The sequence below is a fragment of the Aphelocoma coerulescens genome, chromosome 19 (assembly GCF_041296385.1).
Source record: "Aphelocoma coerulescens isolate FSJ_1873_10779 chromosome 19, UR_Acoe_1.0, whole genome shotgun sequence".
NCBI classification, from domain to species: domain Eukaryota; kingdom Metazoa; phylum Chordata; class Aves; order Passeriformes; family Corvidae; genus Aphelocoma; species Aphelocoma coerulescens.
Window position 1 is genome coordinate 3,269,169 of NC_091032.1, and position 22,082 is coordinate 3,291,250.

Consider the following 22,082-nt stretch of genomic DNA (forward strand, 5'->3'; position numbering starts at 1 on the left):
GTGAGTCAGACTGATGTCCTTGGTGGTCACCTGTGGGAATGTGCTTCATGGGTCTGGGAATCTGGGTGCTGTGTATGGGAATTTCTGTGGAGGGCTGGAAGGAGACAGAGCTGTGCAAGCCTTAATCTTTGTTCAGATTTGTCTTTCTGACGTCTGGACGGGAAGGCTGGACAGGAAGGCTGACTGACATGAGGCTCAACAAGAGCTTGCCAGTTTGCTGTAAAGCAGGATGTGTCACTGCTCCAGCTGCCTGACTCATTCCTCAGCCAACATCACCCTGCAGTTGACTGCTGAGGAGTGGCTTGTCATGTGAACAGGAATTTGAGGTATCCACGTGCCTCCCTCTGAGAGAGGAGATTTGGAAGGACTAAGCCATGTCCTTGACTGGATGCAGACCTGAAAGAAACCTTCCTCTTGTTTTCCTGCTGGATTTTGGAGGGCTCTGCTGCTCTGCTGAAATTCTGAAGAGACATTGTTATTCTTTTGTCTGCTCTGTCCATCCTGCCGGGTTGTCAGTGCCTGACAGAGCCCGATGGGTGTAGGGAAAGGGCTGCTCAGGAGTCCCCATGAAGCCCCCAATGTGAAGTGTAGGGGAGGTGTCCCAGTTCCTGACAGCGAGGGACCCTTGTTCCCTTCAGGATGGAGGTGTGGAGGAGCTGCAGAGGTGGGATGGGGCTGTGCTGGAGAGGGACATAGTCCTCTGCACAGCCCTTTGCCAAAGCTGGATTCTCCCATCAGGATGGTGGAAAATAAATATCTCCCAGCAAAAAGACTCATCAAAAGGAACAGCTTACGGAGGTTTTACCAGGAGTGCTGCCTGGGCAGGGGCTCTGCTTGGTCTAGGGTGTCCCAGCCAGCACCTTCAGCCCCAGCTGCCCCAGGGGCACCTGCACAGGCTCTTTGGAATAGACGGGATGTGGAGACTGCACAGAGTTCCACAGCTCTCATTTTCAGCTGAGGAATCCAAAGATAGAAAGTGCTGGGAGCTCTGACAGCAAAGCCAGTAAATCACTTGGGTTTTAAAGTATGGGAGCAGGAGGTTCTCAGCTGCTCTGGGCAGGCTCCCCAGCAAGTTTCTCCATCCTCACCTCATCTGGCTCTGCAGCAGATGTAGAGTCATTGCCCCGGGGCTGTAGGCACCCTCTGGGGCTCCACACAGCCCTGTGTGGTTCTGTTCTCTTCTCCTTGTGTGGGCACTGCTGTCTGTGTGTGCCAAAGGTTGTGCCTCAGTGACCATCAGCATCACGCTGCCCACCCAGGAGCACCTGTCCCTCTCCTCTCCTCTCCTCTCCTCTCCTCTCCCTCTCCCTCTCCCTCTCCCTCTCCCTCTCCCTCTCCCTCTCCCTCTCCCTCTCCCTCTCCCTCTCCCTCTCCCTCTCCCTCTCCCTCTCCCTCTCCCTCTCCCTCTCCCTCTCCCCCCCTCCCCTTCCCAGTGCTCCACATCTGCTGCCAGGAGCCATGTCCCCCTCCACACTGCCTGAGGTGAGAGGTGTCACTCCCTTGCTTTTTTCCTCTCCATTTTGTCCGTTAGGAGAAATTATATTTTAAATCTAATTAGGTTTTGCTCCAAGAGAAATTGGATTTGGAGCTTGGAGGAGCTGCTCTCCATGGTGGGTGTGCAGCTGAAGCCATGGAGGTGCTGCAGAGATGCTGCTTGTTTTTAGGGACAATTTTGTTATTGCAAAAGTGAGGAGACAAAAATAAAGCATCTGCTGTATCTGAGGGCACTAGAGATTTCATCAGGCCCTGCTGTGCCAGACCAGGTGAACTGGTGTGCAAAACAATGAGCTGTGGGTGCATCCCACCCTGAGCCAAGAGAGTCTGGGGGCTGTTCTGGCCTTGGCAGCTCATCTGGGCCACCTCAGAGCTTATTTAGGATTCCTGTGGCACTTTCATCTCAGGAATGACCATGGGATTTATCTTGAGTGCAGATGCTGAGGGTCAAGGAGATGGGTGGCACTTTGGGATGTGCTGGGCAGGGTTTTGTAGCTGAATCCTTCTCATCTTGATACCAGCATGGGCAGTACCAGGCCTGTCTGAGCTGGGTGACAGCCAGGTGGGCCAGTCAGTCATACCCTGTTACCTCACATGCAGGCAGACAGGACAGCTTTATCCTTTCCTTAATGAGTTGTATGGATTTGTGTCTATTAAGACCTTAAAAGCCAGCTCCAGGCAGAGGATCCCAGCCTTGGAAAGGTGCCTTGTCCTCAGCATGTCTGGAGTGAGCCCCCAGCTGTGGCTCTGCTGGTGTTTGTGCAGCCCTGCTGCTGGGAGGAGGGATGCTGCCAGCCCAAGGGATGCTGCCAGCCTGAAGAGCCCAGCTGAGCCCTGAATTTGGTCATGGCATGTTGGACTCCTTCAGCCCTGAGGTACCTTCCCTATTTATAGACCATCAGCATGCAGAATTGGGCAAACTGGCATCCAGTGTCAGCTGGGCTGTGGGACTGAGCTATGGCACCAGAGGCTTCCCTGGGAGCTTCCCCCACACCCTAACAGGGTTGCTCCTGCCGCATCCCCTGGAAGCTGGTCCATGGGGATGGTCACTCTTTCCAGCTGGGCATTACAGGGCCAAGGACTGTGCCTTGAGGTGGGAAGGCTCAGTGTCTTCATGTCCACCTGTCCCAGAGTTTCTGATGGCCCCTGCAGCAGTGTGACCTGGGCACTGTCTCTCATTGTTCTCTCCCTGCCACCTGACATTGCTTCTCCAGCTCCCTCCGTGCTCTGGGCTTCTTGTCTCGTTGGCAGAGCTGCTTTCCCCCAAGAAACTTTAATTGCTAGAGATGCCAAGTAAGAGGCAGATGCACTCTGGAGCTCTCTGGGGAGGCACAGGTCCAATTCTCAGGATTTTCCAATGTTTCACCAAATTTTGGGGCAGGAGTGTTCCCCCAGGCTCTTCTCCTTTGGTGCTGCCTTGCAGTGGCTCCATCCTTTCCCTCCCATTTGTGGCTGTGCCACAGCCCTGTGGTCATGTGAGCAATCGATCAGGCAGGTACCCAGGACACTTTGAGCTGATTTTACTGCTGTGGAGGAGCTAATGGCAGACCAGCAAGCCAAAGCAGGAAGCCTGGTTAGGAGGCAGTGGCCTTTGGCAGGTGCTGTGCTGGACAGCAAGGGCAAGGTGCAGCCTCCAAGTCCCAAGCTTTGGCTCAGCATTAAAGCAAGTTCTTCTTGAGCAGTCATGGCCCTTGGCCAGGCCAGCATTGCATTTGATGCCTTTGCTCTCATCCTTCACCTCGATGCAGCTTTTACCAGATGTGCTCTGCATCAGGGGAATGAGGCAACAAGAAGGGTAGGATGGGAACATGTATCCTGCATCCCATCCCACCTCTGCCCATGAGAGACACGGCATCTCCTGGAGCTGATTGCACTGCTTGCCCTTCAGGACTGCCTTGAGGGCTGGCATTTGGCAGAGCAAGTAGCTTTCCATGGACAGCACCTGGCATAGTCCTCCTTATCACTGGGCCAGTGACTGATGAGAGCTGGGCACATCACCAGGAGGGTTTGTAAATTTGTGCTGCTTGGTCCCTTGTTCTCCCTTCCTGGGAGCAGGGCAGTGTCAGCCCAGAGCGAGGAACCAACAGGCAAGAAAGGTAGCAAGGGGGTGTCATGGGTCATTCTTGGTGGGAGTGATGCTCTGTCACCCTAAAACATGTAACAGTGTCTGGAAAAGGGCTGTGGCCTCTTCTCAGAGCTGGGGAAGGTGGGGAGGGTGATTGATCCTGAGGTCCGTGAGCACACAGATGGCAAAGCTCAGGCCTCACATGCATCTGTGAACTCTCACGGGGCACAGATAGGGCTCAAGCTGGTTTTGTGACTCAAAACAGCAGCTTCTCAGGGCTTCAGGGTCACTACCAGGTCGTAGTTATCTAGACCAGCCTCACACAGAACTCCAACCTCTGCCCATGGGTCTGGGAGCTGTGATCCGCTCTGCCCCATTCCCCTACTCTAAGGTGCCCTGCATTCATCCTGGAGGTCCCTTTCAGTACCACTGGCTGCAGGCAGCACGTCACAGGGGAGTATCTACAGACCCCAGCCCTGCCCTGCAGGTTTTGGTTTCATCAAGCTTGGTGGAGTCACTTCATTAGCTGTTCCTGCCTGACTGCCCCATTTGCACTAGTGGGTGTCACTTGCCCTGTCTCAGGTGACCTGCTCACCCTCCCCATCCCACTGGGCAGCCCCAGTGCCCTGCCCAGCATCTCCATCTATTTGGCTGTAATTCCACATGTCCCACATGGCTGCTAGCCCAAAGAATACACTGCACTTAATGCAGGGATCAGTGTCACCCATGGAGTGATCAGCATCTCTCTCCACTGTATGCAGTGGGTAAGGGAAGGAAAAGAACCACGTGCTGTGGGTGAATTGCTTCCAGAGGAGCCATGGGGCTGGAGGTCCCCAGAGATACGGAGGGTTTTGCCACAGGGGGAAGGACAGAGCCTGGCTTCTGTCACACAGCAGCAGGGCTAAAACTTGGGCAGTCCAGCTGAGCCCAGTGTCCTCAAGGTGTTGAACTGGCTGGGACAGGATTTGACAAGAACATGCCTGCTTGTGGCTTGTTGCTCATCCCTCCTCTTTCACAGCCACCATGGATGCTGGTGGCTGCTTGTCCCTTAGCACTGCTCCCTGCCCTGCACGAGCAGTCAATTTGTCCAGGAGGGACAGATGGATGTTCCTGTGTGAGCTGAGCCAAGCTGGCAGCTTGATGCCCTTAAAATGAGGGGTGTCAGAGCCAGGCTGTGGGAGGGCAGTCCCTCAAACTGCCCTATATGCTCCTGGGGCTGAAAGCTTTGCTCTGTTCCACTCATGGGAAAAATACCATGAAGCCAGCAGAGCCCTGTGGTGGGGCTGTGGGACCAATGATGGGGACAGGGGGCTCCTGGCTAACCTCTGTTGTGTTGTTGCAGCTGGCAGGACCACCACCAGTGAGGAGCTGGAGGACATGCTGGAGAGCGGCAACCCGGCCATCTTCTCCTCTGGGGTAAGCACTGGCACAAGCTGCAGCTGAGCCAGCCCCCTGAGCCCAGGGGATGGGCTAGTGGACGTGCTGCCACAGTGGCCTCAGTACGCGAGTAATGAACACAGCCCATGTAGGAGGGGGGCCTAGGGGCTCAGGTCTGGCCCGAGGATGCTGTTGGAGCAGTCTGCATCCCAGCATCCTGCTGCAAACTAGCTGCCTTGGGGTGGTTGGAAGGGCTCTGTAGCTCTTGCTCATCCCTCTCTTAGTGCCCCCAATTCCAGTGTCAGAGCTGGGGCTGAGCAGGGTGCTCAGTGGCCTTATTTTCTTTGCAGATCATCATGGATTCAAACATCACCAAGCAGGCACTGAATGAAATTGAGACACGGCACAGCGAGATCATCAAACTGGAGAACAGCATCCGAGAGCTGCACGACATGTTCATGGACATGGCCATGCTGGTGGAGAGCCAGGTGGGGTAATGGTGCAGCCTAGGGGCTCACCTGAAGGGGTTGGAGGGAAATGGGGCTCCCTGTGGTGGGTGGGGAAGCTGGAGAGCAGTGCTCCCTTGCCTGGGTGGGTGCTGAGAGGAAAAACCACATCTAGGAACAGCATGGCTCCTAGTGGGGCTGAACTGGGCTCCCCAGGGCTGGAACCACCTGCCTGGCACCCCACAGCTGGGGTGGCTGTGTGTGTGGGGTGGGAGGTTCAGTGAGGGGCTCAGAAGGAGGGCAGTGGGTGGCTGCCATGCAGGGGGAGATTTCTTCATCTTTCCTGGAGCACCAGGCCCAGGTGGGTGAGCTCGGGGTGCCCCCTCGGCTGTGCTGCCAGCCCATGGCGCCAGTCCCTTCAGCTAGGCACATGCTCTCGTGTCTTTGCTCACCCCCCTTCTTGCCCGCCACGCTGCCATGGCCCGAGGAGACGTCGGTGGCAGGTAAAGGCCCACTGGCTGAGACCCGTGGTGCTGCATGCTCTGCTTTGCATGGCTGCTCCTGCATGGCTGCCGCTCGTGTGGCGCTGGGATGGCCGGTGGCAGGACGGCAAGGGTCACTGGGGCACAGTGGCGTTGGTGGCCTGTCCTGTCTGCCATGGGGGACAGATGTGGGGAATTCATGATTCCCTGCCCCGCTCTAAGGGCTGGACAGTGCCAGCACCCTTGTCCTGTGGGTGAGAAGCTCAGAGCTGCTGGTACTGGGAACAAAGGGATGCTGGGCAGGCAGCAGTGCTGGCAGCTCTGCTCTGCTCCAGGCATGGCACAGGCAGGGAGAAGCAGCAGCAGCTTTACGCAGGACAGGGAGCAGCTGGTGGGGCTCAGTGCTCAGCACCCCTGGGCCTCAAGGTTTGTCCTCCCTGTGCTCTCCAGCATTAGGTTGAGAAATGGGCATTGCAGAGTTGCTAGCTATCAGCCCATGGCTCTGTGGCCCCAATTCCCTCCATGCTATGCAGGAGGACACAGGGCTTCAAACCTCCCATTCCTGCCAACCCTGTCCAGCTGCTGCAGGACTTCGTTGTTTCCCTACTCAGTCAGGATGGGGCCAAAGGAGGTGAACAAGGCTGGAGGAGCTCACCCCAACCCGTGTCCCCACACCCACAGGAGCCCCCACTCCCAACCTACCCCTGCAGCAGGGGCAGAGGTCCCTGCAGGGCCCTGCAATCTCAGCTGGCCTTGCTCTGGACCCTCCTGCCTTCAGTGTGGCGCTTGTGTGGATCGGAGCAGTGGTCCCTGGTCCCTGCATGTGCATGGTTTCGTGAGCATCCCACGTGGTGCTACTGGTGCTGTCCTTGCTCCCTGCCATGCCTTTGGTTTCAGCAACACGTGGTGTGGTGCTGGTGTAGATCCAGTTGTGGCTTTGATGTCACCTGAGATATTGGACAGGTCAGTGCCAGGACCAGGCTGGAGACTCCCTTGTCCCTCACCCTTGCTTGTCTCCCTGCTGGGATGTTCACAGAGATCCTCTGAGATGGGGCATGCAGTCCAGAGTTTGCACGCCAGGGCACCCCAGGAAACACCCAGTGCCCACAGGCAGCTGTGATAGTGCTTTTCTCCATGCAGGGCTGCTGGGCAGGGCAGCATCCACCCGGAGCCAGAGAGCAGCGGAGCAGGAAGGAGCTCACATCTGCACGCGTGCGGGCGCGTGGGCTGTTTCCTCCTTCTGCAGGGAGAAATGATTGACCGCATTGAGTACAACGTGGAGCACTCGGTGGACTATGTGGAGCGGGCTGTGTCCGACACCAAAAAAGCGGTGAAGTACCAGAGCAAAGCCAGACGGGTGAGTCACGGCTCTGGCTGGGGCCCATCTGCCCTGCCTGCACTGCTGACACCTCCATCCCAGGGGCAGGGCCCGGCTGGCACTCTGCCTGATCCAGGCAGCCTGGCACAACTTTGCAGGTGCCTGGGGACCACATTACCCCACACTACTGGGAACAGGCCACGTCCTGAGGGTTGCACAGCTGAGGCAGAGCTCCCAGCACAGACTGTGTGAAAGCTGACAATGAGCCATAGGGCAGGGGTGCTGCTTGGGGGGAGGAAAAGGGACAGGGTGGACCCCCGGACCAGGCAAGCTGTGAGAGCCACGTCCCTTGCAAAAAAAAGTAGGGAAAGATCATGGGCCAGCTCAGACCCTGAGCACAGTGCCAGGTGCCTGTCCTGCTCCCAACACCTGGTCCCGTATCAGCTTGGGGACCTGAGGGCCACCAGCTCAGCTCTGCCAACCCAGGGCTGAAGCAGGAACAGGGGTGCCCATCCCTGCCCAGGGCTGCCAGAGCCCTTCTGGCTTCCAAGGTGCTGCTCAGAGCCCACCACGGGCAAAGGGGAACAGGACAGACTGCCGTTCCAAGCTCCTGGGTCCATCCTTCCCCAGCACTCACCATCCTCTCTCCCCTCTCTCCCTACTGCTGCTGGGACACCTGAGCAGAAGAAGATCATGATCATAATCTGCTGTGTGATCCTGGGCATCGTCATCGCCTCCACCTTCGGCGGCATTTTCGGCTAGACTCACCCCACAGGACTGTTTGTGTGCGATGGATGGAGCCGCGCGTGCCATGGGGCTGCAGCCACACCGGAGCAACCCACGCAGCCCCGGAGCCTCCCAGCAGCATTTCAGTTTCTAATGCATGGTTGTTTGTGACGCTGTGTGTGCGGTGCGGTGCGTCTGTGTGGAGGGAGCTCCGGCCCTGGGGCGCAGGTGGGGGACAGGTGATGGGCGCAAGGGGGACCCTGGGGGGGAACCCGAGCTCTCATCACTGCTCCAGGCTGGGTGGCTGGCTGGGACCAGGTGGGGAACAGAAATGCCCTTGGGCACTGCTGCTCCTCCTGTGATGGGCAGTCTGTTAGTGACAGCTGAGAAGGAGGAGGGACCGATGATGGGTGTTAGGGGTCCTTGGGAGTATGATGCCCAGTCAACTTCCCCAGCTTGCCCATCACCTTGAACTCTCATGTCTGTCAGCTGCATCTATGCTTGCAAACACCTTCCCTTGGGCTGCTTCTCTTCGGGGCCCTTCCCCAGGGGTGTGCTCTGCCCAGCCCTGCCTGGCCAGTGACTTGTGTCTGGCTCTGGGGCTCCATCCCTGCCACTCTTCCAGTGGCAGGGCTGCCCCCTCCCTACATGAGCCCTCACCCCAGTAGGGTGTCAAGGGCTGGACATGCCACTGCAGGTGGTGGGTGCCTGATGGAGCAGTGTGGAATAAGGAGCTGCTGCTTGGGGCCATCACAGTTGCCTGGGGACAGGAATACGGCATGTGGGGGCCAGTGCTGCTCCTGGATGCTGGCCTGACAGGGCAGGATGGCATGGGTAGTCTTAAGGCCAGCAAATTTCACTGGCTGCTCACCCTGCAACACAGCCTCATCACTGTGCTCTCAGCCCTGGCACATGGTGGTCCTGGCTCCTGCTGCCCACCGTGGTTTGGAGCTGTTGCTGATGTCCATGGCCCCTGGCAGCACTCACCTGCAAGCAGGGCTGCTCCAGACTTGCTTTTCCATACCCGTGGCTGGGGGCTGGAAGCAGTTGGGCTTTTTCCTGCTGTGGTCCCAGAAACAGCCCTTGCTGCATCCAGCCCCCTGCAAACGAGGAATAGAAACCTTCCTCCTGTATCCTACCCGGTCCTGAACAGGCCACTGCCTGACTGCCTGGTTTCCACATCCTGGCACCCTGCTGCTGCTGGTACAGTGCCCTTCTGCCCAGCCATCCAGTGAGGCACCTGCTCTCAGTGGGGTGCCGTGGGACAACCTGGGTGCCCTGTGTCCTCTGCTGTGCCTGTGACATGGATGCAGCTGCCGTGGGGTCCAAGCCCACTGGCAGCTCAGGGGGGTTCAGTGCTGCCACTGCCTGTTTCCCTCGGGCTGGGGACAAGGCTCTGCCCCCACCTTCCTCTGGAGACCCCAGGGCTCTGGCTGTCCTGTGCACATGCCAAAGCATCACAGAGGAGTCCCAAGGTAGGCCAGGCTCGCTGCCACACTGGGACAGGGGCTGGCTGTCAGCCCAGGTGCTGGTAGTAGAAAAGGGACACTTGATGGCAGCCAGTATTCCAGTCTCAGGCAGCATCACCTCCCAGCTCCCACCAGCACCAGGGCAGGGCTGCTCCACAAGCTGGCATGGTGCTGTGGTTCAGGGCACTTGGCTGTGTGCGGTGCCCCTGGGTGCAGCCACAGAGTGCTGCCTCCCCCAGGGCCAGCCCTGCCCAGCAGCAGCCCTGACACAGATCCTTCTCTGCCACTGTCACCCGAGGTTTCCCCCATACAGCCCCTTGTTGCATGCAGCTGCCCTTGGGAAGAGGGTCCAGCCTGGTTCCCTGCACTGCCCAGTCCAAGCGCCTCAGGGTGCGGCCATGGGAACAACCAAAGCCCCCTTCTTTCACAGTCCCACACCAACCGAGTGAGTTCCAGCACTGCAGCCTATGTGCACTGAAGGGCTTGGGGCACCAGGACCATGCAGGCAAGGTTTCTGCTCCAGGGGGACATCTGGCTGCAGGAAAAGGGAGTGACCATGCTCCTGTCCCTCAGCAGCTCCCTGCCACTGCTGTCCATGCTCACTCTGCCAGGCCAGCAAGAGCCCCAGGGCCCCTCCAGGAAGCAATAACACTGGGAAGGCAGGAAAACCCTCCTCCCGGGCTCCTGCCCTGCAGCCATGCCCACTGCTAGCACAAGGTGACTTTTTTTTCTTCCAAGCAGCAGCTTTAGTGGCACAAGCTCACCTGACATCAGGGCTGTGGCATCCCTGTCAAGGCACAAGACCAGGAAGAGCACTGAGGGGGATTCTTGGCTCTTGCTCCTTGTTGGCACCACCACTGCCAGCAGCCCCCACAGCAGCAGGAGTTGGATGGGGCCAGGCAGGACCGCTGGCACTTTGCTGGGATCTTGTGGGCAGCAGCGGTGCTGGGGTCAAGAATCAAGGGAGACGAGGAGCAGGCTACCACTGCTGTCCCACAGGCAGGCTCACACTGTCCTCGCTGTGAGGGGAGGGTGTTTTGGTGCAATAATTACCCCTGCACTACGGGAAGCCCCACTGAGTTCCTTTTTACCTACCTGTCATTGCATGTACAGACCAAATCACCAAGTGTGGTTGTGCTTTGGGAAGACGTTTCACCTTTTCTTTCCAGCCCCTAACCTACACCTGCTTGTCCTTTGGGTTCCACCACCTCTGTTCCAAGTGCCACCCACCCTCCCCGTGACGGGAGCCTGTTGATGCAGTATTCCATGAGCAGTGTGGGGCACGCACAGCTTGCACTTGAACTGGGGATTGGGTTTTTTTGTAATTAATGTACTTGAAGGCTTTCCGAGCCCCCCGTGGAGTTCTACTGTTGCTGTACTGTGAGCTAAGTGTCCTTGTTTTCTATGTGGATCTTGACCCTGGCTTGCTCTGTCTCACTGGGCTGGATAACACTGTATGTTGCCTCTCTCCTCCTTCCCTCTTTCCCTCCCTGCTACCATCCCTTTCTTCTCCCAAGGCTTTGGGTGCAAAACAGCTTCCCATTTTGTGGAATTTTTATGTAGAATAAACATTTGTAACTGTAAAGCTCTGGGTGACACCTCTCCTTGCTTCAAGGGAAGGGAAGAGGTGACGGGGGATCCAGTCAGCCCCAGCACCCTGGAAGCCCTAAAGCAAACGGTAGGTTTGGTACCAAGCACCAACAGGAGCAAATGGCTACTGGAATAACACTTGTGCCAGGAGGAACTTTGTCCTCATGGATCTATGCTTTGATAGTGTGGATCCTCTGCAGGCAGAGAGGAAGCTGGCAGGGAATGAGGTACCATATTCCCCCCTCAGTACTCCCAGTGCCAAGGGCAGGACGCAGGAGATGAGCAAACACTTCCAACTCTTTGACTCTTTAGTGAGGAACTGCATATCACGTCCTGGCTTACCTGGAGCTCAGCTGGCTCTCTGCACTGGGGAAGGTAAGGTAAGGGATGGCACTGCCGACACCCAAGCGGCCAGAGCACTGTCTGCACCTTCACCAGGGAAACAGGACGGGAAGCTTTGCTGTTTGGCAGCACCTGAGCCAGTTTGTACCTTCAAGAGCCACAATGACCAGTCCCAGCAAGTGCCCAGGCATGGGGTGCCATCCACAGGAGGGCTCACTGGAGGCACTCACATGCCACCTTCCATGCCAGCAGTGTCCAGAGCAATTCAGAAGTGAGGACGGCGCTTCCGACCCGTGTATTTTGTATCTGCTCGCACCTCCCTGGGGGAAAAGCAGGGAACAGCTCAGCACCACCTGCAGGTCATGCTGGGAGGGGAAGGGAGCAGGTTTGTGGCAGGTGACAGCAGGCCAGACCAGCCTCTGAGGCAGGACTCACTTGCCCTGGCGTCTTCTACGCTCCTTCTTCTCCAGGATCCAGTCCCGGCTTTTCTTTACAGACTTGCCCTTGATATTTCTGAATCGTGTCCTATGGGGAAAGTGGACAGCAGCTGGAGAGGAACTTAGGTGTGGGGACACATCTCTCTGCCCTGGAGGACTGTCACCCAGAACTGGGTCACAAAAGTAGCAGGTTTCCCTCCCACCACCCCTAGACAAGAGGCTCAGCTAGCACTGGGACATGTGGCCAAACCCCAGACACACTGGAGGAGGTTGATTCCAGCCCTGGCTTGGAGCTGAGGGATGCTGACCTATGAACTCCAGCAGTCCAGCACACCCCCATGCCATATCCTGTGTCACACCAGCAGCATGCTGCACTCTGGGATCTCAGGGGATTATAGGCTCATGCTCAACCACCTTCCCCTTGTCTGCTCTACTTCAAACAAGACAGACAAAGTCAGGCTTCCTAAAAAGTTCCCAGCTCTGCTACTGCCCTCCAAGACCAGATACCCCTTAGACTAAGCAGAGAACAGCAATGTAAGAGGCAGGAAAACATGGCAGCCACAAGCTCCTAGCAGCCACGACAACTTTCCTCTGGTTTTTGTTCTCTGTCTCTCCCATTGGCTGCAAGAGGGGCTCCTGCCTGCACCACTGCCATGGGAAGAGACCTGGCCAGCAATAGAAACCCCCCAGGCCACAGCTAAGCAGAGCCGAGCAAAGACCTGGACAGGAGGAAAAAGGGAATGCCAGGACTCAGGCACAGCAGCCTGCCTCCATGCCTCTATCATGAGCCCTGAAAACATTCCCTCTCCCACACTGCTGGCCCCAGCTGGAGAGCCCAGTGCTGGCAGAAAGCCCACCTGACTGACTGCTCAGGTGCAGCCCTAGGGTAAGCACCTACAACCCCATGGAGAAGCCCTGGAATAGTCTTGTTCCTTGTGTCCAGGCCCTTGGGAAGATAAAGCAGTTCTCTTCTGGGCTGCTCAGAGTCCTCCCTGTCCTTCCCCTCCCCTTGCTTCTCCCACAGCAGCACTGTGGTCCCCAGTAAAACCCAGCCCTCAAAGCCCCCCCCCTCCTTGTTGGGGAGAACCTGCAGCCTCACCCCCATGTGATACCTCTCATTGGTGAACTTTGCCTGGTGCAGCTCTTCACTGGCACACTCGGTACCAAGGCCCTGGAAAGCAAAATTGGGAAGTTGTCTTCTCCTCTGGACCAGGCACAGCTATTAGTCAGCCCATCAAAACTAAGAGGAATGCAAGGGGAAGGACCAGAGCAGGAACAAACTGGTCTTCCAGAAATCATGGTAAAAATAGTAGATGCCAGAGGAATGGCTTTAAAAAGGGCAGGGTTAGATTGGATACTGGAAGAAATTCTTCCCTGGGAGGGTGGTGAGGCCCTGGCACAGGTTGCCCAGAGAAGCTGCAGCTGCCCCATTCCTCAAAGTTTTCAAGGCCAGGTTAGACAGGGCTTAGAGCAACCTAGTGTAGTGGAAGGTGTCCCTGCCCATGCTGGGGGTTGGAACAAGCTGAGCTTTAAGGTCCCTTCCAACCCAAACCAGTCTGTGATTCTGTGAGAGCAGGGCTTGGTGACTGGCAGAAAATGTATAAATAAAGTCACATCTGCACTCACAGAGCTGTTTGGCTCTCACAATGCTCACAGCTCTTCCATATCACCCAGCAGCCAGGACAGCAGCTCTGCTGCCTCATGGAGGTTCTCACCTTTGGTAACGTGCCTGATGTCCCAACAAAGAGACAGAGGAAGAACCTGAAAGAACAAGAATAAGGAGCATGAACCTGGGATTCAGCATGTGAATCTCAGTCCCCAGGCAAGACTGAGATGGTCTATAACAGAGTCAGATCTAAGCTGTAACCTCTGTCCAGGACTGTATAATGGGAGAGAGAACAGCTCAGGGAAAAAAAAAAAAAATCATTGCTAAACCCAGGCCTCACCCCAAACACACAGAGAGATCCAGCACTCACTTCTTGGCTTTGGCGCTGTTGGGGTAATCCACCACCATTCCCCCTGTAAATCCAGCTCTCATGGCTTGGGCTGTGATGAGCTCTAGCTGGGAAAAGCAGCAGGTGCAAAAGTTAATTAGCACTCATCCCCCAGGAAAGCCCAAGAGACCTCTGGGAGGACCACAGCTGACTGGGCATTCCCAAGATGGACTGGTCCTCCTCCTGCTAAGCTCTGCACCTATTTCCTGGTTCTGCAGTGCCATCCAGACACCAATTCCCTGCTCCTCAGTCTAGCCTGGGTTAGCTGGCACAGCAGACTCTCTAGGAGAGGGATACTGGGCTGGATTTTCCAGCCCTGAGTTACAGTGCAGTGCTGATGACTACAGCCAGTCTTCAAACCCAGATTGACACTGTGTCCTGCCACTTTAAGGCTCAGCCCAAGACAATCTATGAAACAACAGAAATTGCACCGGGTATCCTCCTTACAGGTTATTTCATTTGGCTTTTGAAGAGCTTTACAACTGGCAGTCAGGACAAAGGCTTGATGTGGAAGAACACAATGCATTCAGAGCCCCAAACAGCATATGATTTCTCTTCCTGTACCCCTTCCTGACTGATTGATGGGCTGTACCTGCTCCGCGTTCTCGGGGTACAACTGCAGCACAGCTCGGGATCCTCGGGCCTGCAGGAAATAAACCTGGTCACACCTTGTCTCAGTGCAGGTAACCCCTCTGCTCATCCCATCCCAGCCCCAGACGAGCTCCCTCCTCCCCAAAACCTCCAGGACAAGGCTCCCAGGAGAGCTGCTCAGCCCACAGAGCCAGCGAGGCACAGAGGGAACACCAGGGATCACAGAATCATGGAACTGTTAAGTTTGGAAAAGACCATCAAGACCCATCCAGTCCAACCTTGATGAGAAGCAGCACCAGGCAAGAAGGTAGGCAAGTGGGTGCTCCTGCCAGTTCTGCTTCAGAGCAGCATTTACTTAAAACTTGAAGTATCCTACTAAAAAGCACCAGCAAAGACATAAGAGCAGCAGAGGCCTGGCTGGTAGAGGGTGGCACTTACCAGGGCAGTGTAAAGAGTGGAGAAGAATCTGTAGAGGCGTTTTGGGGGGCTGTGTGATTTCTTGTCAGCATTACAGAGCCACTGCACTGCAGAAATACTGAGAAGGAAAATAAGACCCCCAGGACACTTGAGTCATTGGTTCCTTTACAGAGCTTGCCACCTCCCTTTGAGCTGAATTCCAGTACTAAGCATGTGCTGGGCCTCAGAGAAATTATTTCATTTCCTCTGTGTAGCTTTGCCTTCTGTTTTGCAGTTACACAAACTCCTCTGGAGACGCACTATGCCAAAACTCAACGAGGTGCATAAGTTAAAGGACAAAAGCACCACCAGGCATCCCCTTTAGTCTAAGTGCTCAAATCATAGAATGACAGAATGGTTTGGGTTGGAAGGGACCTTAAAGCTCAGCTTGTTCCACCCCCTGCCATGGGCAGGAACACCTCCCACTAGAGCAGTTTGCTCCAAGCCCTGTCCAGCCTAGCCTTGGACACTTCCAGGAATGAGGCAGCCGCAGCTGCGCTGGGCAACCTGTGCCAGGGTCTCACCACCCTCACAGGGAAGAATTTCTTCTGTGTATCTCACTTAAATTTTCCCCCTTTCAGCTTGAACCCATTCCTAGTCCAATCACTACAGTTCTAGGCAAGAATTCAAGAGCTCAGCTGTGTCCCTTGCCTGGCCAAGCAGGTATTCCCAATGAGCAATCTAAAACACAGCTTTTGGCTCAGCAGTGGACAGTCCCTGCTTCTTCCCAGCTGTTCTCTAAGCAGAAAAGTCCTTCTGTCCCCTTCATCCCAAAACCAACCATCAAATCTTTGATCCAGGGATTGACCTTTCTAAGCAATGCCACATACTCTGGTCTCCTCCTTGGTGCAGGTCTCAACCATCCTGACAATATTCCCAATTTCTCTTCAACAAAATTTCTAGCTCACCAGCACAAAAGGACAAACATCCCTTGGGAAACAGCTGTCACAAGCTGTTTCTACCATCCACAATTCTGGAGGTTGAAGTGATGGAGCCAAGTTTAACAGAGCAAAGAGAGTGGCTGACACGGCCAGTTCCTTCTCACCTGTGATTTACCAGATGTGCACCATGTGTACTGTGCAGTTCTGCAGGGAATCAGGAAAGCTCAGTTAAATGCACAGACTCACCTGATACACCCATCAAATGTGCCAGGCCTGAAGGGAATGCCATGACCCACATCTGCAAGGAGAAGGTCTCCTTCCACCTCCCTCTCCACAGCCACATCTGCACAGAACAGAACACATCTCAGGCAAACAACTCCCACCTTTGGGGCCTCTGAGGCGATGTGGGGGTCTCAGGGGAGGTTGTGCTCACCCAGCATAGCAGGGCTGATGTCCATGCCAATCCAGTAGTGACCCTCCTCAGAGATGTAATCCCCGCTCAGCCCTGAGCCGCAGCTGGAGGGAGGAAGGGGGAAAGTGCTGGGATCATGGGGCTGGTCTGAGGCTGCTGCTGGCCAGACACAACCAACGTTACAGCAGCCTGTCCCTCTTCTTCAAGGACACTGGCGCTGTGGGACCTGGCTGCCCCCTTGCCCTGTGCATCCCTCCAGCCCCAGATGCTCCATGTGCCATGGAACCGGGCAAAGCCCCTCTCACCCCACGTCCAGGAGGAGGCACGGACGGTCCTCGGGCAGCCCCAGCAGCTCCACAGCGCGCTCCGACATCTGCGACTGGATCTCCACCACCCGGGAGCTGAGGCACAGGCAGAGCGTGGGCGATGGGCGGACACCCCCACACTGCTAGATCTGAACCCACACCGCCTCACGCCAGCATCTAACCCTCTCCACTCCCCGCCGCTGCCACATGTCGGGGCCGGACCGCCCAGGCCTCGCGGCAGGGCCCCCGCTACTCCCACCAGGATCCAGGACAGACCGCCCCCACCCCCGGTGGGTCCCCCCAATGCCCGCCCCATGACGAGACCCCTCCCCGTCCCACTACAGGCCGCGCTCGGCCCTGCAGTTCCGCAGCGCTGGTCCCGCCGTACTTCTGTGTATACTTCCGCGCCTCAGCCTCATCATAGAACTGTAACGAGAGAGCAGAGGGGGTGGTGAGGCCCAGGACCTCAAGGAGGGGCCACCCCAGAAAAGCCTGGTTCCCCTCCATCCCCCCGCTCACCAGCTCGGGAGGCCCGCGGTGCTCGGGCCGGCGGCCGCTGCCCGCCATCCTGACGCCACCACCTCACGCGGCTTCCTAACGTCACTGCTCGGCGACCGCGCCTCCGCCTAAGGTCGCCGCCCGGTCAGGCCCGCATCTGCAGACGTTCCTTGTCTGCGCCGCCGCTCCCGCCGCTGCCCGGCGCCGCTGCTCCGCGCCGCGGCGTACAGCATGGCGCCGGCCGGGCGCTGAGGCCCCGATGGAGCTGGCGGCACTCGGGCGGCTGCGGCGGCTCCTCCCCGCGGCCCCGCGGCCCGGCTGCGCCCCGCCACCGTCCCGGGCCGCGCAGACGGGCGGTGCTGGAGCCCCGCGGCCGCGCCGCGATCTCTACGAGGTGCTGGGTGTCCCGTCCACGGCGACGGCGGCGCAGATCAAGACGGCGTACTACGAGCAGTCGTTCCGGTACCACCCCGACCGCAACGCCGGCAGTGCGGCCGCGGCCGCGCGCTTCGCCGCCGTCAGCGAGGCTTACCGGGTGCTGGGCAGCGCCGCTCTGCGCCGCAAGTACGACCGCGGGCTCCTGAGCGCCGAGGAGCTGCGCGACGCACCCCGGCCCTCGGGCCGCCCTCCCGCCGCTGCCCCGCCGCCGCGCCGCGCCCCCGCTGCCCGCCCGGGGCCCGTCCCGCCACCCTTCGACTTCGACGCCTTCTACCGCGCGCACTACGGGGAGCAGCTGCAGCGGGAGCAGCTGCTGCGGGCGCGGCGGGAGCAGCTGCGCCTCCGGCGGGAGGAGGCCGCGGCACAGGGACGCCTTAGGGCCCTCTCCGATCTCTCGATCGGGCTCCTCTTGTTCCTGAGTGTTGCCATCCTCTACGGCCTCAAGTGACAGCGGGGCCGCGGCGGGGTTGGGCAGCCCCCGGAGCGCCCACCCAGCTCCACAGTGTCACCAGGGAGCTTGGCAGCGGGCTGGGAGTGTGCCCTGCACACGCTGTTAGCAGACACCCTGTATCTGCTGCTCAGGCTGTGACATTTCACTCTGCCGGTGTGACCTTCAGGGATGGTGTATGACCAGCAGGCTCCATAGGCTGTGACCTGGCCCCTCTGCCAGCATGACCTTCAGACACAGAGTGCCCCTGGCTGGCACAGGATGTGACCTCTGGATACCCTCTGTGCACTCTGGTCCACAGGCTAGGCTAGGCTGTACTGTGCCACCAGCATGACCTTGCAGAAGGGGTGCAGGAACTCTGCAGGTTCTGATGTGTCCCCTCAGCAATACCACTTGCAGACACAATGCCTGACAAGTAAACATGGTTCCTGGACTCTGGACTGGGATGTGTCCCCTCTTTTGGCACAGCCCCAGGTGCCTCTTGTGAGCCGCAGCTGAGATTAAAGGCTGTCAGAGGTGGTGTGTGCTGTGTGTGTTCAGGGCTATGCTCATTCATGCTCAGGTGTGGCTCTAGTTTCTGCTGATCCAGACTTGCCACCTCTGTGCTATCACACCTGCTGGTAATACATCTCTAGAGAGTTTTTGATGTCCAAACTGCATCACCCTGCTCAGGGTGGCGGGTATAGAAGTCTTAGATTCAGACTTGAAAAATGAAACCCAAGTCCATGGTGCCTCATGTCCTGATCAGTGTGTGACATTGCCTGGAGGTGCAGGCAAAACACTTTGGTGTCTGAAGTCCTTTGTCCTGTCTAGGGCCTGCCAGAAACTTTACACAAGTCCCTGCCTCCAAGGCTTTTGGCCATGATGCACCTGTGAGCACCGAGTACTATTTCCTGTGTTTTACATGTATCTGAGCATCATTTGCACAAGTTTATTTGCCTGTTTTAATACTGAAATGTTTTAAGAACTAAAGATTGTGTTTCTCAGAAACTTTTCTCTCTCCGTGGGTGAAGGTTCACCTGTGCTATGTCACTGCTACCTAGAGGGAGAGAAGCTTCATGGCAGTGGCCTGAGAGTGCCAAAGACTGTGCATCCCTGGGTTTGCTGTCAGGGGGGTGAGCAGGAGCCCAGCCCTTGTTACCTCGTGACCCAGACCCTGGGTTGTGTTTTGTCCCAGCACAAGAATGTTAAAAGTGAAAGCCCTGTGTTTTCCACTGCAGAGTTCTGTGATCCTGGTGGGAGCCTGAGGCAGTGGCATGGCAGGGACCACTGTTTCTGCTGGTTGTGCAGGATTGCTCTCTGCTTGCTCTCAAAAGCCTTGTGCCACTTCCAGCTGCACGCTAGAAGCTGCTGCATGCTTGGAGTAAATTCAGCCCATGGGCAGAGAGCTTTCCAGCATCCTTGCTGGATGCCAGTCTATCCCTTTACCTGGGAATACAGCACCGAAATGTCATCATGGGAGAAGCAGGAGCCCTGTGTTCACTGGCTACAGAGGGAAAGTCTCTGTGGCTCTGGCACTTGCTGATGCATTTTTCATGCTTATCTTCATTCTGTAAACAAAATCACTCGAAAGATCAGAGGTAGCTTTTTTTTGGCAGAATTTGGCAGGAAACATTACTTTCCAGGCTGGAAAAGCTAGCGATGTCTGTGGGAAGCAGTGGGCACTAGGGAGCATTTCTCTAGCTCCTACCCAAACAGGTGGTTTGGGCAGTTCCTGCTACTCGTTCTTCATTTTCAAGTCTCCATGATGTATCTTGAAGATTAAAGACATCCAGCCATAAATTGGTGACAAAATGACACATCTTTCTTTTGGTGGGCCTGGGTGGTAAATATTCCTTGCACTTGCTGGAAAACAGGGACAGGCAGGTGTTTCACATCCTGACTCCAGCCAGTGAAGAAGAGGGTGGGGAGGGAGGTTCTGTCTCCCCTGCTGGGAAGGGTGGGCATGCAGCCTGCAGTCAGCAGGGCAGGGTGGCCTCTCTGGACCACCATGGCCTTCCCTGCTACTGCTGGAGGTCCTGTTCTGTGCTTGCCTGACACCCCGGGGTGGCTGTGCACTGGTAACATCCCCTGTGCTCTGCACTCGCCTACTGCCTCGTCAGAGGAGGGTGCCCTAAAACTCTCCAATGTCACCTTTGCCTTAGTCAGGTCTGACTGCTCCTTTGCTCTGGGAAAGATTTCAGGAGCTTGGGTAGAAAGGCTGGAGCTGGTCCAAATGCCTGCCAGCTCTCAGCATACCACTGTTCTGCCTCTTTTTCTCCTTGTGTCAACAGTGCCATTGCATTCTTTTTGTTCCCCAGTTGTTTCCTGATGGAGAAGTGCCAGGAGCAACTGGGTTTCATGTTGCTTTCCTTTAGCCAGGTGAGCACAGCCTGTGTAGATGCCAGGGGCTGATGGTGACAGGAGTGTGAGGTGGCAGGGGCTGTGAGCTGTACAAGGTTGGAAGATCAGCAGTGCGTGCAGCTCAGTAATTCCCTGTGGCCTTGACTGTATTACATCTTGGGAACCAGGATGCATCCTTGGGGATACTGACACACAGAGGGTTGTTCCTGTGAGAACAGGAGCCCACCTTCCTGCAGCTGCGGCAAGGCAGCCACTGGCAGGGGTCATAGCAGGGAGCAGCTTATACTCCCAAGTCCTTTTCCTCCTTTGAGGATGTATCCAGTCCCTACAACACAGATCTCAGTAACAGACTGCAGTAGCAGCTGTCCACAGCCCCTCCGGACCCGTGCCCTTGGAGGGGAGGTGAGGTGGCAGTTTCAGCTGGAGATGTCACCATGAGCATCCTGAGGCTTTTGCTGGGAGGAGTGTGATGTTCACAATAGGGATTTCTTCCTCCTCAATCTCAAGCCCACTGGGACCATTTTTACACATATTCTAGCACACCCTACCCCTCACTTCCTCGCTCTATGGCTCCACATTTCACCTGCCTGCAGGTGATGTATTGTATCCATATTAGATACAATATTGGATACATATGGATTCACTCTCTTACCCGGGCATCAGGTTTTGCCCGCTCTGTGTCCCCAAAAGGAACTGTCTGAGGGTGAGTTGCTGGTGGGGCCTCAGCCATCACTCCATGCCAACCCATCCAGGCCTGGACTGCTCTACCCTGCACCTTCACCCCAGGGATTATTCTGGGTTTTTTGGTGTTGCTTATTCCCACCCTTGAATCACTGACAACAGACATCAAAGGGAAGCACCAAAATCTGAGCTAACAGCCACTTGGTAATTTGATGCTGTGACAAACTAAGGAAATCTAAGGCTCCGCAGAAACTTAGGCAAGCTGGATGAAGCCTGATGGCCCTGGTGCTGAGGCTTTGCAAGCTCAGTGCAGACCCCACTCCCCACCCCTTCTTCTGGGCTGATGTCCCCATAACTGCAGGTTTGGGGTGCTGAGCTGCTCCCCTCAGCTGGTGGGTGCTGCAGCCTGGAAGTGTGGGGTCTCAGTGCCTCATCAGGGCCTCCTCCTGGAGTAGCTGGCCTCCTCTTTGGAAAGGAAGGGGTTAAACCTGTCTGTCGGCAGATCTTTGACTGTGCCAGCTGGGCTGGGGACATGAGGGGCAGGAACAGGGAGCTGCAGGCTGGGGGAGCAGAGTCCAGCAGTAAGGGGTGGCCATCAGCCTCCACCCCCCAAAAGGGGCTGGTCTGGCAGGGATGGGGGTGAAGGGACAGCCCCTGGGACAGCCGCAGCCCTCACCTGTGTGGGCAGAACTCTGCACCCCAGTCCTGCTGATGGTGGTTCTGTCCTCCCAGGTAAGGGCAGCTACAGCTGGCAGCACCCGAGGATGGGGGGCAGCTCCCCCTCCCTTCAGCAGCATCCCCTTTGGCCACTCCTTGGTTAATAGAGTTAATTGTTAATAGACTTCCCTCAACAGTCCCAGTGCCTGCTCTGGGGGCCCCAGCTGGGGCACACTGGCAGCCCCTTCCTGGCTGGCCCCAGTTCAGGTCTGTACCCCTTTTGCACCCCACTGCCTGGGGGTTGTGGCTCAGGGGATTTCCCGGGGAGGTGGGGGGCACCCCTCTTCTCCCAGCTGTTCCGGCCTTTCTGGACTGGGAGCTGCTCCTTATCCAGCCTGGCCTTCACAGAGCCAGTGATGAGGGGGCACCCCCAGCTCCCTGCCCAGGTTTGGCTGTACACCAGCTGGCAGAGGGGCTGGGCTGGGCCCAGGCTGCTGCCTGCTCCAGCAGATGTGAATGCAGGTGCATACCCAGTGGCAACCCCTCCTCCTCCCCAGAGTGAGCAGGAGCACCTTTAGCCTCCTTGACTCCATTCTGCAGGGCAGGGACAGGCAGGGAGAGCCACTGTGCAG

General features: G+C 56.9%; 3 protein-coding genes and 1 non-coding gene across 7 annotated transcripts in view; 2 read left to right on the plus strand and 2 right to left on the minus strand.

Annotated features, from left to right (window-relative positions):
- The window catches only part of STX1A (syntaxin 1A), a 74,932-nt gene extending 63,770 nt beyond the window's left edge, over positions 1 to 11,162 (plus strand). For 3 of the 4 annotated variants that reach the window (XM_069033113.1, XM_069033110.1, XM_069033112.1), the window contains 4 exons: positions 4,902 to 4,975; positions 5,287 to 5,424; positions 7,111 to 7,221; positions 7,867 to 11,162. In XM_069033113.1, coding sequence (XP_068889214.1) covers positions 4,902 to 4,975; positions 5,287 to 5,424; positions 7,111 to 7,221; positions 7,867 to 7,944 — 401 coding nt within the window. In that variant the 3' untranslated portion in view covers positions 7,945 to 11,162. Of the gene's footprint in view, positions 1 to 4,901; positions 4,976 to 5,286; positions 5,425 to 7,004; positions 7,222 to 7,866 lie in introns of those variants that run through there. The other variant, XM_069033111.1, reaches the window with a different exon arrangement.
- A 90-nt stretch (positions 11,163 to 11,252) lies between these two features.
- BUD23 (BUD23 rRNA methyltransferase and ribosome maturation factor) lies at positions 11,253 to 17,008 on the minus strand. Its single transcript, XM_069033114.1, has 12 exons — positions 16,905 to 17,008; positions 16,774 to 16,811; positions 16,386 to 16,481; positions 16,102 to 16,184; positions 15,915 to 16,011; positions 14,770 to 14,866; positions 14,333 to 14,383; positions 13,723 to 13,808; positions 13,462 to 13,507; positions 12,859 to 12,917; positions 11,745 to 11,834; positions 11,253 to 11,629 (listed from the first exon to the last, which is right to left on the minus strand). The coding sequence occupies exons 1-12, from the start codon at positions 16,950 to 16,952 to the stop codon at positions 11,575 to 11,577; spliced, it is 846 nt and encodes a 281-aa protein (XP_068889215.1). The 5' UTR covers positions 16,953 to 17,008; the 3' UTR covers positions 11,253 to 11,574.
- Positions 12,277 to 12,412, minus strand: LOC138120799 (small Cajal body-specific RNA 20). Its single transcript, XR_011155971.1, has one exon. It is a non-coding gene; the product is annotated as a small Cajal body-specific RNA 20 (non-coding RNA).
- Positions 17,009 to 17,139: 131 nt separating the features above from the next.
- Positions 17,140 to 19,551, plus strand: DNAJC30 (DnaJ heat shock protein family (Hsp40) member C30). Its single transcript, XM_069033115.1, has one exon. It carries the CDS (start codon positions 17,143 to 17,145, stop codon positions 17,767 to 17,769), a length of 627 nt encoding a protein of 208 aa, XP_068889216.1. The 5' UTR covers positions 17,140 to 17,142; the 3' UTR covers positions 17,770 to 19,551.
- Positions 19,552 to 22,082: the final 2,531 nt, after the last annotated feature.

Excerpts from the sequence above, each read along its gene's own strand:
- BUD23 (XM_069033114.1), bottom strand. The coding sequence starts at position 16,952 with ATGGCGGGCAGCGGCCGCCGGCCCGAGCACCGCGGGCCTCCCGAGCTG. Across the intron at positions 11,835-12,858 it reads GCAAAGTTCACCAATGAGAG|GACACGATTCAGAAATATCA; the intron begins GTATCACATGGG and ends CTTTCCCCATAG. Across the intron at positions 11,630-11,744 it reads CGTAGAAGACGCCAGGGCAA|GGAGGTGCGAGCAGATACAA; the intron begins GTGAGTCCTGCC and ends CTTTTCCCCCAG.
- DNAJC30 (XM_069033115.1), top strand. The coding sequence starts at position 17,143 with ATGGAGCTGGCGGCACTCGGGCGGCTGCGGCGGCTCCTCCCCGCGGCC.